The 15,177-nt window shown below is 55.0% G+C and overlaps 1 protein-coding gene across 1 annotated transcript; it reads right to left on the bottom strand.

The window, feature by feature from the left end:
• Positions 1-2,798: 2,798 nt before the first annotated feature.
• LOC109940641 (SWI/SNF complex subunit SWI3C-like) lies at positions 2,799-3,954 on the bottom strand. The gene is made up of 3 exons (XM_020540249.3): positions 3,561-3,954; positions 3,381-3,439; positions 2,799-2,944 (listed from the first exon to the last, which is right to left on the bottom strand). Exons 1-3 carry the CDS (start codon positions 3,826-3,828, stop codon positions 2,930-2,932), a joined length of 342 nt encoding a protein of 113 aa, XP_020395838.1. The 5' UTR covers positions 3,829-3,954; the 3' UTR covers positions 2,799-2,929.
• Between the last annotated feature and the right edge of the window lie 11,223 nt (positions 3,955-15,177).

The following is a 15,177-nucleotide window of genomic DNA, read 5'->3' on the forward strand; positions in this document are numbered from 1 at the left end:
GAAGGTTTCTTCCTTGAAATTTTGTGTCACTGTACATAAGTTTGCAAAGAAAAGGCAAATCAGTTCCAATTCGTCCAAAGCAATACTTGCCAATTACCAGAATAAACGTTTCAGAACAATCCATAACAAAAAAGAAGGAACTAAAGCAAAAGTTAGTATATTCAAAGCCATCCAACTCAAAAGACATGCACAATTATTGTCCTCTGAAGATCACACACAATAGTTGACTAATGAATATGAACTCTCATCATGCCACTACTAATAGATTGCTATTCATTAGATTAAAACAAATAAAATTTGGATGGACGGTTCAACCAATTGGCTCCATGAATCTCAGGTAAACTGTAACCTGAATCACTGTCTAGGATATAAAAATCAATCCATCAGCTCACACAACACATGACAATAATTGCACATATACTGATCATCTCATCTAGAGAAGTGTTATTTCTTAAAAAGGTATGAACTTTGGACATGTATGTGTCATTGCATCATTATTCTCATTGAGTTTTGTGTTGGGTTCCATAAGGTTATGTTAGCGGGTGGAAAAACAAGAGGGTTTGGTTGAGTTTCCAAATATTGATACACCTAGGAAGCAAAACTTACCCTTTCCCTGATCCATGCCATCGGCAGGTAGAACTTTTCCCTACATGTGGACAATAGAAAACAGAGAGCGATAGAGTGAGAGAGCACAACCATTGAGATAGTGTCTTAAATATCCTTCACATCAACAGAAAGAGTTAAATTTCACATCAAAGCATAAGTGGCATACTCGTTAGATAAGAAAAAGGCATTCACTATCTATGACAAAATCTGATCGAACATATAGCCTCACCTATATAGTCCTTGGGAGCGGGGATGTCATCCACACATATAGCCTCACCTATATGGGGTAATTCATGTGAGAGGAATGTAGGCAAGTACCATTTCAAGGAATTAAAAGAGGTCTAAGCCTAAGGAAGAGAATTACAAGAAAAAAATGTTCAGTGTTAAGCTTTATGTTTTATCATGAGAACATACTTTATACACAATCATTACGTTCTAAATTTGATCCATTTGATCTTGTGGGTTTGATTACCTTACAGTTCTGCACAACCTTGACTAATGAACTGATACAAAAAACATTAATTCAAAGCTAACACAAACTGACATGCGCCAAAAAAATCTTCTTGTTTTGTTGGATATAAATAATTCTAAAAAGTTCAAGACAAATTTGTTAGATTTTCATGTGATCTGACTTAGCTCCGCTCCTTAAGAAACAACAGCAGAGCTTAACCAAGGTACATGCTATAGCTGGTAGTTCCAAAGCCAGTTATTGATATGAACCTAAGATTCTGAAGCCGAACAAAAATTGGTAGTTCATGCACACATGTTCAGTCACGCATGGTGTACTAAGTGAACCATGTAGATAAACTATTTTCTATAGTTTGTGAATAGCATAAATCTAATGAAATGATCATTAGCATGACTGTACTTATTGCAATAAATCTAATGGAATGCTTCATGCAGCACTGTACTTGATAGAATTAATCTAATGAAAACATCCACATAGCACTGTACTTAATAGATTAATCTAATGAAATGATCATTAGCATGACTATACTTGATAGAATTAATCTTATGAAATGAAAACATCACTGGTGGTTGCCTGTCGTGCACTCCGGAGCAGCACACTAATGTGCTCCTCTTTAATCAGTTCATCCACCCTATCTTCCAAACGCCTCAACAAAGGATCCAAACACTTTTAACTGCTAGCTAAAATTCACCAAACCATGAATAAGTATAGAGTGCTATTCATATATGTAAATTCACCAACCTCTGAAAACCGATGGTGTTGCCGAAATCAAGAATTCATAGATTTCCTAGTGTGTGTAGTCATTGTTCACAACATGGAAGTAGTCATGCCGGCACTTGAAACAAGAACCGTTGATATATCTGGCAAGGGGTGGAAAAACAAAATGTGTAACAAGGAATATAGATCAGTGCATAGTAGTGATGTTGCTGGATAGGAAAAATCAAGCAAGGTTCAGTATGCTACTGCTTAGGCTCATAAATTCACCTTGGCATTCTCTAAATGAGACCTTCATAGAAATGGTTGAAGGCTATGGTCACCTGCATTGCCTTGTCCTCCACATAGGAGTCACCTGCATTGTCTTGTCCTTCGCCAAGGCCTTGGCCAGCTGCTCTGGTTCCTCCCTCTAGGTGGCCCTCTAGTCTATGTGAGAGCTACAACACGTTACCATACTATGACAATATGAACACTGCCACATGAACTAAATCAATTGTAGTAGATGGATATTTGTGAGAGATTTGTTATCTGAACTGAAAGGCCTGACACGGGAAATGTAGGCGGGTGTCAGGCGGGGGCATGGTATCTCCTCGTGTGGATGTCTACTTTTCATTCTTAATAGTAGTAGTATTTTGTGTGAGTGTGTGACATGGACTAAACTTCGGTTGGGTGGAACCAAACACCCCCTTAAGTCACAAGTCACAACCAAGGGCAATTCCCAAGTATAATAAGGGTGTGCACATGCCTCTACCAATGAAAAATAAATTAGTAAGTTAGCTAATTCTACCATATAATACATCATTCACAACTAAAGAGTCATTTTAGAGGAAATATGGTAATATGCAAGTATTCATGATACTGTTGTAGGTTAAATAATATTATTACAGGTAGTTGTAGGTTAGATGTAATGTGCTTATTAATTGAACTGAACACATATGATACTTGGTAAGAAGAAATATAGGATGATCACCTGCATACTCTGGTGCAAGGTACCTGTAAGTGCCAGCAAGTCTTTCCTCTACGGAGACACACTTCCCATCAATTGGTGCAAGTCGTACTCATTTCTGCATCTGCTCCAATTGCGACAGCCTTCTCCTCCATCGCAGGTGCTAGGTTGACCTCGGGCAACCAAGTCGACCCTTATTTCTCCAATAACTGCGTTAAAAATGGTAACCCCAGTGAGGAAACATGGAGGTGCAGGACCCAACGGGGAATTTAAAACTGACAAAAGAAAGGAAACATTGGCATGATGTGGTGTGTGCTATGTCGGTACTGTTAGCAGTACAATTCTTTCGAGTAGAAAGCAAGAAGGCAAAAATGGAGGAAAAACACCACATTATGGTTGGCAACATGTAAAAAACGCCACAGCATAGGAAATGAATTAGCAACCCCATATGGTTGTCAACATGTAAATGGTAAATATTATTTTGATTGAGACAGAAAAGGCTTAGATTAAAAACATTCAGGCATGGAAAACGTTTGTGTGTCATGGACAGCCATATAAATGAATAGTGAAGATAATTACAGTTACAACTGTAAATGCTTTCAGACATTTCAGTATCAAATTTGAATATAGTGTACAATAACCCACCAGTGACATGACTGGATTAGCAGAATTAATGAATGGAATCTGGTTTCCAGGTTGGCTACCTTGATGAAAAAAATGAACAAATCATCAGTCAAAAATATAGAATCCCAATACATTTTGTAACCATGAATACTGAAACATAACAGAACTAAGAAGTTTGCTAGTTGAACAAATAGAAAACACCTGAAGTACTGCTATTGGAATCTGAATGCAAAAATCCACTGCTTTGCATTCCAGATGGAAGGGATGCTTCTGGCACTTCAATGTTCTCTAACAAACCATCTGCCACCGGGAGACGAATGAAATGGTGAATACATTGTGCTTTTGATTTTGCCCCAACATGACCTGCGATATGATTCCAGTTATCATTGTACTTTTCTATGCCCTCCAACAACAACAAAGTTTCCTGATCTGTCCATCTGTCCCCATCAGTGTCTGATCCATCTTTCATCGCATCCACTCTCTGAAAATCTAAGCTTGAACGCCCAGTAACAAATTTTGCATTGTGGAAGCAGTCTGAACAAAAAGCAATGTCTGTCTGCTCCACCAGTTAAAATAGACATGCACGGCACGGACCGCTTGCCGGAATTGTCGCGCCGTCGTTTTGTGGACGCCTACATTAGTCACATAATTAGTAGTAGAGATTCTGAAACATAAATTGGTTGGATCATAAGACTGTCAATCTGTCCCCAAGGCGTTCATTTACCCATCAAGACAAACATACTGCCATGGTGTAGGGAAGTAAATGAACTGAAAGAATGCCTTACCTCAAGAGTTTTGTAGGAGGCTTTGAGGTAGTCAACCTCTAAATCAAACTTGGCGATGTACAGCATCGCTTCCACTCTCTTGAAAGCAAATGGAATCACGAGCACTGCCTTCAGGAAGCTCTCAATGGGGCCAAGATTAGACACGGCATCCTCCCTGTACTCTTTGAACCTAATCTCCTCTTCCCTGCTAGGCGCCATCTTTAGCAGCATCTCCAAGAGCTCGGTCCCAAGGCTCTCTGCCTGCCCTGCTTCCCAACAGTGGCAGTACAAGCAAATGCACAGGAAGCTGAATAGTGAACAGTGATAGGAAACGTTCTGTGGATGCTTGTTTACAGAGCGATAGTTTTTTTTACGAAATTTTACATAGTGATAGATGTATTAGGATTCTCTCAAGTCGGTGTACTCACCATCTAGGAGTGGCTTGCACACTTCTTCCTTGGTCGCATTGCTGTGCATATTTTGAATGGACTTCACACTTATTTAAAAATTTTGAGTGATACAAGATATGGCAGTTGTACTGTTCCCTTAATTAAACAATGCTGTGATGTAAGGTTTTCGACCAGCGAACAAAGAGGATAGTCGAAGAAGTTATTGACAGAAAAATTGTATTGTCCATGAGGGCTTTATACCAATCAAAAGTAGGACTCACTCTTATAAATACAGGTATGTTGGATCAAATAATATTGTCGGCGTTCCGAGACCGGGGGGTCCCCGAGCCGACGAGTGAATGTCGCTGCGTGCCCCAGCCCAGATGGGTCGAGCGCGAGGGCGAGCACGAAGGGGGGAAAGCGAGGCGGCCGGAGACCGGCGTGAGAGAGGTGAGAATCCCGCGGCCTTCGTGTTCGTCCCGCGCCCAGGTCGGGTGCGCTTGCAGTAGGGGGTTACAAGCGTCCACGCGGGAGAGGGAGCGAGCGGCTCCAAGCGAGCGCCTGTCTCGTCCTCGTCCCCGCGTGGCCAACCTTCTCTAAGAGGGCCCTGGTCCTTCCTTTTATAGGCGTAAGGAGAGGATCCAGGTGTACAATGGGGGGTGTAGCAGAGTGCTACGTGTCTAGCGGAGGAGAGCTAGCGCCCTAAGTACATGTCGTCGTGGCAGACGGAGAGATTTTGGCACCCAGCCGGTGTGATGTCGTGGCCGTCGGAGGAGTGCTGGAGCCTGGCGGAGGGACAACTGTCGGGGCTGTCGAGTCCTTGCTGACGTCCTCTTGCTTCCGTAAGGGGGCTAAGAGCCGCCGTCGTCACAGAGTGTGCGGGGCGCCATCATTGCCCATCTGGCGGAGCAAGCCAGATGGGACGCCGGTCTTGTTCCCTACGGCCCGAGTCAGCTCGGGGTAGGGTGATGATGGCGCCTCCTGTTGACGTGGTTGGTCTGCGCCCTAGGTTGGGCGATGTGGAAGCTCCTCCGAAGCCGAGGTCGAGTCCGAGCCCCTGGGTCGGGCGAGGCGGAGGCCGTCGGCTGAGGCCAGGGCGGAGTCCGAGCCCTGGGGTCGGGCGGAGCGGAGTTCGTCGTCTTCTGGGGCTGATCCCAAGTCCGAGCCCTGGGTCGGGAGGAGCGGAGTTCGCCGTCTTCCGGGGCTTAGCCCGAGTCCGAGCCCTGGGTCGGGCGGAGCGGAGTTCGCCGTCTTCCGGGACTTAGCCCGAGTCCGAGCCCTGGGTCGGGCGGAGCGGAGTTCGCCGTCTTCCGGGACTTAGCCCGAGTCCGAGCCCTGGGTCGGGCGGAGCGGAGTTCGCCGTCTTCCGGGACTTAGCCCGAGTCCGAGCCCTGGGTCGGGCGAAGCGGAGCTTCCTATGGTGCCTTCGGCCGGGCCTGACTGCCTGTCAGTCTCACTCTGTCAAGTGGCACCGCAGTCGGAGTGGCGCAGGCGGCGCTGTCCTTCTGTCAGGCCGGTCAGTGGAGCGGCGAAGTGACGGCGGTCACTTCGGCTCTGCCGGCTGGGGGGCGCGCGTCAGGATAAAGGTGTCAGGCCCCCTTTGCATTAAATGCTCCTGCGATTTGGTCGGTCGGTGCGGCGATTTGGTGAGGGTTGCTTCTTGGCGAAGACAGGGCCTCGGGCGAGCCGGAAATATATTCGCCGCTGGAGGGGGGCCTCGGGCGAGACGGAAATCCTTCGGGGTCAGCTGCCCTTGTCCGAGGCTAGGCTCGGGCGAGGCGTGATCGAGTCCCTCGAATGGACTGATCCTTGACTTAATCGCACCCATCAGGCCTTTGCAGCTTTATGCTGATGGGGGTTACCAGCTGAGAATTAGGAGCCTTGAGGGTACCCCTAATTATGGTCCCCGACAGTAGCCCCCGAGCCTCGAAGGGAGTGTTAGCACTCGCTTGGAGGCTTTCGTCGCCCTTTTTTGCAAAGGGACCAGCCTTTCTCGGTTGCGTTTTGTTCCGGTGGGTGCGCGCGAGCGCACCCGCCGGGTGTAGCCCCCGAGGCCTCGGAGGAGTGGTTTCACTCCTTCGAGGTCTTAATGCCTCGCGTAATGCTTCGGCTGGTCTGATCGTTCCCTCATGCGAGCTGGCCGTAGCCCGGGTGTACGGTCGGGTTCCAAGTTCTCGGGCTGGTATGTTGACGCTGTCAACGGTTCGGCCGGAGCCGGGTTTGCGAGAGCAGCCCCCGAGCCTCTGCACAGGGCGAGAGGGCGATCAGGGACAGACTCGGCTTTTTTACATACGCCCCTGCGTCGCCTTTCCGCAAGGAGGAGGGGGGAAAGCGCCATGTTGCCCTCGATGGGCGCCGAACATGGTGTTTCCGGTGAGCTGCAAGCGGGTAATCCGAGTGGACGTCCGTGCCCCATTCGTTAGGGGTCGGCTAGGGGCCCAGAGGCACGCCCAAAAGTACCTGCGGGTGATCTGCCGGACCCGGTCCCCTGGCGACGGGGTCCGAGGGCTCGATGCCTCCCTCTGATGGGATTCCGTTACAAGATCGTTCCTGCTGGTCTCAGAAATGTCCTAGGGTACCTCGGGAGCGCAGCCCGAGCCTTGGTTATGTATCGAACGTACCCATGGTCATCCCTCGCTCTGTGTCTGAGGCGACTGTGAACCCTTCGGGGGCCAGCCTTCGAACCCCTAAACAATAGTGGGCGCGGAGCCCGAGTAGCCTGAGGCGGCCGTTGAACCCTTCCGAGGGGCCGGCCTTCGAACCTCTAACCAATAGTGGGTGTAGGGCCCACGCGATCTGAGGCGGCTGTCGAACCCTTCCGAGGGGCCAGCCTTCGAACCTCTGATCAGTAGGGAGGCTCGGAGCCTGGTTCCTTCACGGGGAAGGATCCCTTTCAGGGTATCCCCCTTTCTCGGTCCCTGTTGCAAGACAGAGAAAGAGGGAAAAAGGAAAAGGATACGAAATCGAACGACGCGGCGTACCTTTTTTGACGCGGTCATTATGGCGAAGGCGAAGCGTCGCCCGCTTCTCCCGCCAGAGGCGCCGCCTGCCCCGCCGTGGAGTTAATGCGACGGGGCGAGTGGTTCGCGGGGCGGCCGTTGCGCGTGCGCGAGCCGTTCGAGGAATGGAACACGAGCACGTTGTCTTCACGCCGTGAGAGAGGGTTCTCTCGCTGCCCCCGGATGGGACGTGAGCTTGGCTGACGACGTGACCGCTGCTCCTGCCCGCCTGCCATCGTCATTACTGCCGGCCCATTTTTGGCCGCATTGACCGTCGCGCCAGGCTGGCGCTGCTGGGTCGTGCGCTGGGTCGCCTCGAGTCGCGGTATTGGTCCCGCAGTCGAGGAGGCGCGGTAGTGGCGCAAGTGGCGGTGCAGTTGCATGCACGAAGCATTCGATGCGCCGGTTGCATGACGCGTGGGCCTGGGCCTCCATGCTAGGCGTGTTGGGAGTCGGAGAAGTGCGCCCACTTGGCGCGGTTGCATGCCGCCTGCATGGCTGCCCGCCCCTTTCGCCCGTTGGTCTGGGCAAAAGTGGAGGGTCGCTTGTAACCGTTGGGCGGTTGTACGCACCGCGCACGGCGGTTTTGGCTTCTTCTGCTCTGAGCCGGCTTGCATGACGTGTGGGTCCCAGCCCCCGCGCCGCGGGGGAGGACCTTGGAGCGTGTTGGAGAAGACTCAGCCCGCGACGGCTGGGGATGCGAGCAGGGAGAGTTGCCTTTAAAAGGGAGGGTGACCCCTTTGGAAGGCGACCGTGTCTTCGCGCTCCCTTATGCATCGTGTCTTTCCACCTTCCAAGCCCCCGGATGGGGGATATCCACCGTCTTTCCGCCTCGTTGTTGGAAGAATGCAACTCCGTGGGAGTTGGCACCTTTCAGCCATCGTTCGGCTTCAAGGATTTTCATCATGCAGCCCGGTTGCACCCCTCCGCCGGCGGTCACCCAAGACGGTGACCACCAGCCCCTGGGTGGGGAGAAGCAAGCCGGGCTGCGATCTTGGTCCCACCCTCAGCTTCAAGGATGTTCATCATCCTTGCTGGGGTGGAGGCCGGGCTGAGCCGGAGCTCTACCTCCGCACGGGTTCGTGGGTCAGCCTCTCCCTCAGCGTTCGAGGGAGAGAGCGCTCGCTGGCCCTGCGCGAGGGGGGACTTCGACAACGCGGGGCTGGTCGACGGCGGGCGTCGTCAGCTTCAGCGCGTTGGGTTCGTCGGCTTGGCTCCCAGTGCCCCCTCCTGCCGGAAGGCGGCTGCCGCGCCGTGTGCACGGGAGGACTGCCCAAGATGTCGCGCGCAGCTAGGGCAGCGTTCGTGTTCTGGGGCGGTCCCGCCTTTGCACCGGTATGGCGCCTCTGCGCGGAGGTCGGTGCCCCACTCGTCCGGGAGGATCTGAGTGGGGATCTGCCGGAGGGCTGACGGCCCCTGTCGTCGGTGCCGAGGTGGAGGCGGCTCGAGAAGTCCCCATTGCCGACGGGATCACCGCCACCATCCGCGCTTCGGGCCTCCGGCTCTTTGTACTTGTCCTCGCCCCTCGAGCGTCGGCGTGGGCGAGGGCAAGATTGTAGCAGCACCCGCCCTGAGGCCTACGCTGCTGCAGTTCGGCCACCCGGAGCGGGGGTCGTTGTTGCTGCTGCCAGGGTGGGCGGCGGTGAGCCGCCCGTCAGTCTTCTGGTGCTCCACAGGCCCCCCCCCATCGAGTGGGTTTGTTCGTACCTGCGGAGGTGGAACCGGAGTTCCGTTTGTAATGGCACCTCGAATGCCAGTGTTTTTGTTCATTGTGGCTGTCGAGGCCTGAACATGTATGTAATTGCGGCACGGAGCCGTGTTGTTTCCTCACTTTCGAGCACTAGGACTCGCCTGTTGGTTGTCTGAACCGCTTCACCAAGCGTGAGTCGCCCCGTGTAAAGGTGACGAGTGAGGTATCCGTATCCCGGAGGCGTAGGAGTCCCTCGGCTCGGTCAGCCTTGCTGCCCGAGGCTTCTCTTGCTCAGTTAAAGGAACCCCTCGGCCGCTCTCCGATGAGCCGAGGCCAGGGGTAGCGGTGTCAGCATGAACAGAGGCAGAGTTGGCTCGAAAAGAAAACCTGGTTGGCCGGAGCCTGGTCGGGTCGTCCGTTAGCGGGACCGACGCCGGAATTGACCAGTCGAGGCCTTGGGTCGGGCTGACGTCCTTGGAGGACAGCTGGCCGAGGCCCCGGGGTGACCGGCCGAGCCGCCTGCTCGGGCCGGATTCTCGAAGAAGACCCAGGCGGCGATGGCCCGGGCTTGGTGATGACGTCGTCCCTCAGGGTGGAGATCCTCGGACCGCGTCGCCGTTCGAGGCTAGGTCGGACCTCGCCGAAGGTGTTGTCGACGCCGAGGGTGGCGCTGCTCCCTTCCAGCGTCAAGACCCGAGCCTGCAGGATCGGATCATCTTGTAGCGTGTGTTTTCTGTGGCCGTCGAGGCCAACACACACCCTCGCCGTGTTGTAAAGTTGCGTCTCTTTTCCTCTTGTTTCAAGTATCTGGACTTTCTTGTCGGTAACAGAAATGTTTGTGCGAGCGAGAGTTGCTTCTCGCGGAAGGTGATGAGTGAGGTATCCGTATCTCGGAGGCGTAGGAGTCCCTTGGCTCGGTCGGCCTTGCCGCTTACGCGCACTCTTACCCGTCCATGGGGCTCTGTCATCGACGCAGTCGAGAGGGCTCGAAGAATCGCTCCGGCAGAAGAGCTTCCGAGCGTGAAGACTTGTTCGGTCCGCGGAATCACTTATCCGAACGTGAGTTACTTATCGCAGAAGGTGATGAGTGAGGTATCCGTATCCCAGAGGCGTAGGAGTCCCTCGGCTCGGTCAGCCTTGGCTGCTTACGTGTACTCCGTCGTTTTCAGGATCCACTTTCGAAGTAGTCAAAAAGCGCGAAAGACATTCTGGCAGAAAAGATCTTTTTTCGAGGAAAATTTCGACGCAGAGGGGGTTCCCCCCTTTTAGCCCCCGAGGGAGGGTCGGGCTTTGCCGAGGCGAGGCCGACCCTTCCTTGATGACTAAACTTTGCGTGGGAGCGAGGTATATGAACAACTTGAAAACATCTTAAGGGTAGAAGCGACGTAGCTGTTGGATGTTCCAAGCGTTGCTGTAGACCTCGCCCTGACTGTTGACCAGCTTGTATGTTCCGGGCTTCAGAACTTTGGCGATGACGAACGGCCCCTCCCAGGGGGGCGTGAGCTTGTGCCGCCCTCGGGCGTCTTGTCGCAGCCGAAGCACCAGGTCGCCCACCTGGAGGTATCGGGGCCGGACCCCTCGGGCGTGGTAGCGTCGCATGGACTGCTGGTACCACGCCGAGTGCAATAAGGCCCTGTCCTGAGCCTCTTCCAGCTGGTCCAGCGAGTCTTCTCGACTAGCTTGGTTGCTTTGGTCGGTGTAGGCCCTCGTCCTCGGGGAGCCGTATTCCAGGTCTGTGGGCAAGACGGCCTCGGCCCCGTAGACTAGGAAGAACGGCGTGAAGCTCGTGGCTCGGCTCGGCGTTGTCCTCAGACTCCAGACCACCGAGGGGAGTTCCTTCATCCATCGCTTGTCGAACTTGTTGAGGTTGTTGTAGATCCGAGGCTTGAGCCCTTGTAGAATCATGCCGTTGGCACGCTCTACTTGCCCATTTGACATGGGGTGAGCTACGGCGGCCCAGTCCACGCGGATGTGGTGATCCTCGCAGAAGTCCAGGAACTTTCTGCCGGTGAACTGGGTGCCGTTGTCGGTGATGATGGAGTTCGGGACCCCGAAGCGATGGATGATGTTGGTGAAGAACGCCACCGCCTGTTCGGACCTGATGCTGTTTAGGGGTCGGACCTCGATCCAATTGGAGAATTTGTCGATGGCGACCAACAGGTGCGTGTTGCCCCCGGGCGCCTTCTGCAAGGGGCCAACGAGGTCCAGACCCCACACAGCGAAAGGCCAGGTGATGGGTATCGTCTGCAGAGCCTGAGTGGGCAGGTGGGTCTGCCTTGCGTAGAACTGACACCCTTCGCAGGTGCGGACAATTCTAGTGGCGTCGGCCACCGCCGTCGGCCAGTAGAAGCCTTATCGGAAAGCATTCCCGACGAGGGCTCGAGGCGTTGCGTGATGGCCGCAAGCCCCTGAGTGTATCCCTCGCAGGAGTTCCTGACCTTCGGCGATGGAGATGCATCGCTGGAGGATGCCGGAGGGGCTGCGGTGATAGAGCTCCTTCTCATCTTCCAGCAAGACAAACGACTTGGCGCGCCGCGCCAACCGCCGAGCCTCGGCTCAGCCGAGGGGTAGCTCTCCTCGGTGGAGATATTGCAGGTACGGGGTCTGCCAGTTTTGATCAGGCGTGACCCCGCATTGCTCCCCCTCGACATGCAGCGTCTCGCCCTCGGGGGCCGAGGGTACCTCGGGCTGAACCGAGGGCGCCTCGGGCTGGGCCGAGGGTACCTCAGGCTCGGGCGTGTCGTCGATCTTGACGGAGGGTTGATGCAGATCCCGGGAGGAGACGTCCGGGGAACCGTTGTTCGCCCCGAGGCTATTTTAGCCAGCTCGTCCGCAGTCTCGTTGTAGCGCCGAGCGATGTGGTTGAGCTCGAGCCCGTAGAACTTGTCTTCCAGGCGCCGAACCTCATCGCAGTAGGCCTCCATCTTCGGGCCGCGGCAGTGGGAGTTCTTCATGACTTGGTCGATGACGAGCTGCGAGTCACCGCGAGCGTCGAGGCGTCGGACCCCTAGCTCGATGGCGATCCGCAACCCGTTGACCAGAGCCTCATACTCGGCCACATTGTTGGATGCCGAGAAATGGAGGCGTAGCACGTAGCGTAGGTGCTTCCCGAGGGGCGAGATGAAGAGTAGGCCTGCGCCGGCTCCTGTCTTCATCAGCGACCCGTCGAAGAACATGGTCCAAAGCTCCGGCTGGATCGGAGCTGTTGGTAGCTGGGTGTCGACCCATTCGGCCACGAAGTCCGCCAAGACCTGGGACTTGATGGCCTTCCGAGGGGCGAACGAGATCGCCTCGCCCATGATTTCCACCGCCCACTTTGCAATCCTACCCGAGGCCTCCCGGCACTGGATGATCTCCCCCAGGGGGAAGGATGACACCACAGTTACCGGATGGGACTCGAAGTAGTGTCGCAGCTTCCGCGCGTTAGGATCACCGCGTACAACAACTTCTGAACTTGTGGGTAGCGGATCTTGGTTCCGGACAGTACCTCGCTGACGAAGTAGACTGGCCGCTGTACGGGCAATGCATGCCCCTCTTCTTGCCTCTCGACCAGAATCGCGGCGCTAACCACCTGAGTGGTCGCGGCGACGTAGACCAAGAGGGCTTCTCCGGCAGCTGGGGGCACCAAGATAGGCGCCTTTGTGAGGAGCGCCTTCAGGTTCCCGAGGGCTTCCTCGGCCTCAGGGGTTCAAGTGAAGCACTCGGCCTTCCTCAAGAGGCGGTACAGAGGTAGACCTCTTTCGCCGAGGCGCGAGATGAAGCGGCTTAGAGCCGCAAGACATCCCATGACCCTCTGTACGCCTTTCAAGTCCTTGATGGGCCCCATGCTGGTGATGGCTGCGATCTTCTCCGGGTTGACTTCGATGCCCCGCTCGAAGACGATGAACCCCAAGAGCATGCCTCGGGGCACCCCGAAGACACACTTCTCGGGATTGAGTTTGACGCCTTTCGCCTTGAGACATCAGAATGTCACTTCAAGGTCAGAAAGGAGGTCGGAGGCTTTCCTCGTCTTGACTACGATGTCATCGACGTAGGCCTCGACCGTGCGGCCGATGTGTTCGCCGAACACATGGTTCATGCACCGCTGGTACGTCGCGCCCGCATTCCTCAAGCCGAACGGCATGGTGACATAGCAGTACATGCCGAAGGGTGTGATGAAAGAAGTCGCAAGCTGGTCGGACTCTTTCATCCTGATTTGATGATACCCTGAGTAGGCATCGAGGAAAGACAGGGTTTCGCACCCAGCAGTGGAATCCACGATTTGATCGATGCGAGGCAGAGGGTAGGGAACCTTCGGACATGCTTTGTTTAGACCAATGTAGTCTACACACATCCGCCATTTCCCCCCTTTCTTTCTCACAAGCATAGGGTTGGCAAGCCATTCGGGATGGAATACCTCTTTGATGAACCCTGCCGCCATTAGCTTGTGGATCTCCTCGCCTATGGCTCTGCGCTTCTCCTCGTCGAATCGGCGCAGAGGCTGCTTGACGGGTCGGGCTCCGGCTAGAATGTCCAGCGAGTGCTCGGCGACATCCCTCGGTATGCCGGGCATGTCCGAGGGACTCCACGCGAAGACGTCGGCGTTCACGCGGAGAAAGTCGACGAGCACTGCTTCCTATTTGGGATCGAGCCCGGAGCCGATCCGGATCTGCTTGGAGGCGTCGCCGCTGGGGTCGAGGGGGACGGCCTTAACCGTCTCTGCTGGCTCGAAGTTGCCGGCGTGACGTTTCACGTCTGGCACCTCCTTAGAGAGGCTCTCCAGGTCGGCGATGAGGGCCTCGGACTCGGCGAGGGCCTCGGCGTACTCCACGCACTCCACGTCGCATTCGAACGCGTGTTTGTACGTGGGGCCGACGGTGATGACCCCGTTGGGGCCCGGCATCTTGAGCTTCAAGTAGGTGTAGTTGGGGACGGCCATGAACTTCGCGTAGCATGGTCTTCCCAGTACCACGTGGTAGGTTCCTCGGAACCCGACCACCTCGAACGTTGGGGTCTCCCTTCGGAAGTTGGAGGGTGTTCCGAAGCAGACAGGAAGGTCGAGTTGTCCGAGGGGCTGGATGCGCTTCCCGGGAATGATCCCATGGAAGGGCGCAGCGCCTGCCCGGACGGAGGACAGATCGACACACAGGAGCCCGAGGGTCTCGGCGTAGATGATGTTGAGGCTGCTGCCTCCGTCCATGAGGACCTTGGTGAGCCTGACATCGCCGATGACGGGGTCGACGACGAGCGGGCATTTCCCCGGGCTCGGCACATGGTCGGGGTGATCGGCTCGGTCGAAGGTGATGGGCTTGTCGGACCAGTCTAGATAGATTGGCGCCGCCACCTTCACCGAGCAGACCTCCCGGCACTCCTGCTTGCGGTGCCGAGCCGAGGCATTCGCCGCTCGCCCACCGTAGATCATGAAGCAGTCGCGGACCTCAGGGAAATCTCCTGCCTGGTGATCTTCCTTTTTGTCGTCGTCGCGGGCCCTGCCACCCTCCGCGGGTGGCCCAGCCCTGTGGAAGTGGCGCCGAAGCATGACGCACTCCTCAAGGGTGTGCTTGACGGGCCCCTGGTGATAGGGGCACGGCTCCTTGAGCATCTTGTCGAAGAGGTTGGCACCTCCGGGGGGCTTCCGAGGGTTTTTGTACTCGGCGGTGGCGACAAGGTCCGCGTCGGCGGCGTCGCGTTTCGCTTGCGACTTCTTCTTGCCCTTCTTCTTGGCGCCGCGCTGAGTTGACGCCTCGGGGGCATCCTCCGATGGGCGGTCCTGGGGCTGCTTGTCCTTTCGGAAGATAGCCTCGACCACCTCCTGGCCGGAGGCGAACTTGGTGGCGATGTCCATCAACTCGCTCGCCCTGGTGGGGGTCTTGCGACCCAGCTTGCTCACTAGGTCGCGGCAGGTGGTGCCAGCGAGGAACGCGCCGATGACATCCGAGTCGGTGATGTTGGGCAGCTCGGTGCGCTGCTTTGAGAATCGCCGGATGTAGTCCCGGA

Source organism: Zea mays, chromosome 6 (assembly GCF_902167145.1).
Source record: "Zea mays cultivar B73 chromosome 6, Zm-B73-REFERENCE-NAM-5.0, whole genome shotgun sequence".
Lineage (NCBI taxonomy): Eukaryota > Viridiplantae > Streptophyta > Magnoliopsida > Poales > Poaceae > Zea > Zea mays.

Bases quoted from the DNA above. Each gene is read 5' to 3' on its own strand.
- LOC109940641 (XM_020540249.3), bottom strand. From the start codon at position 3,828: ATGAAAGATGGATCAGACACTGATGGGGACAGATGGACAGATCAGGAA. The intron at 3,440-3,560 runs GTGTTTTCTATT...TTTTTCATCAAG, and splicing joins TTCCAATAGCAGTACTTCAG to GTAGCCAACCTGGAAACCAG.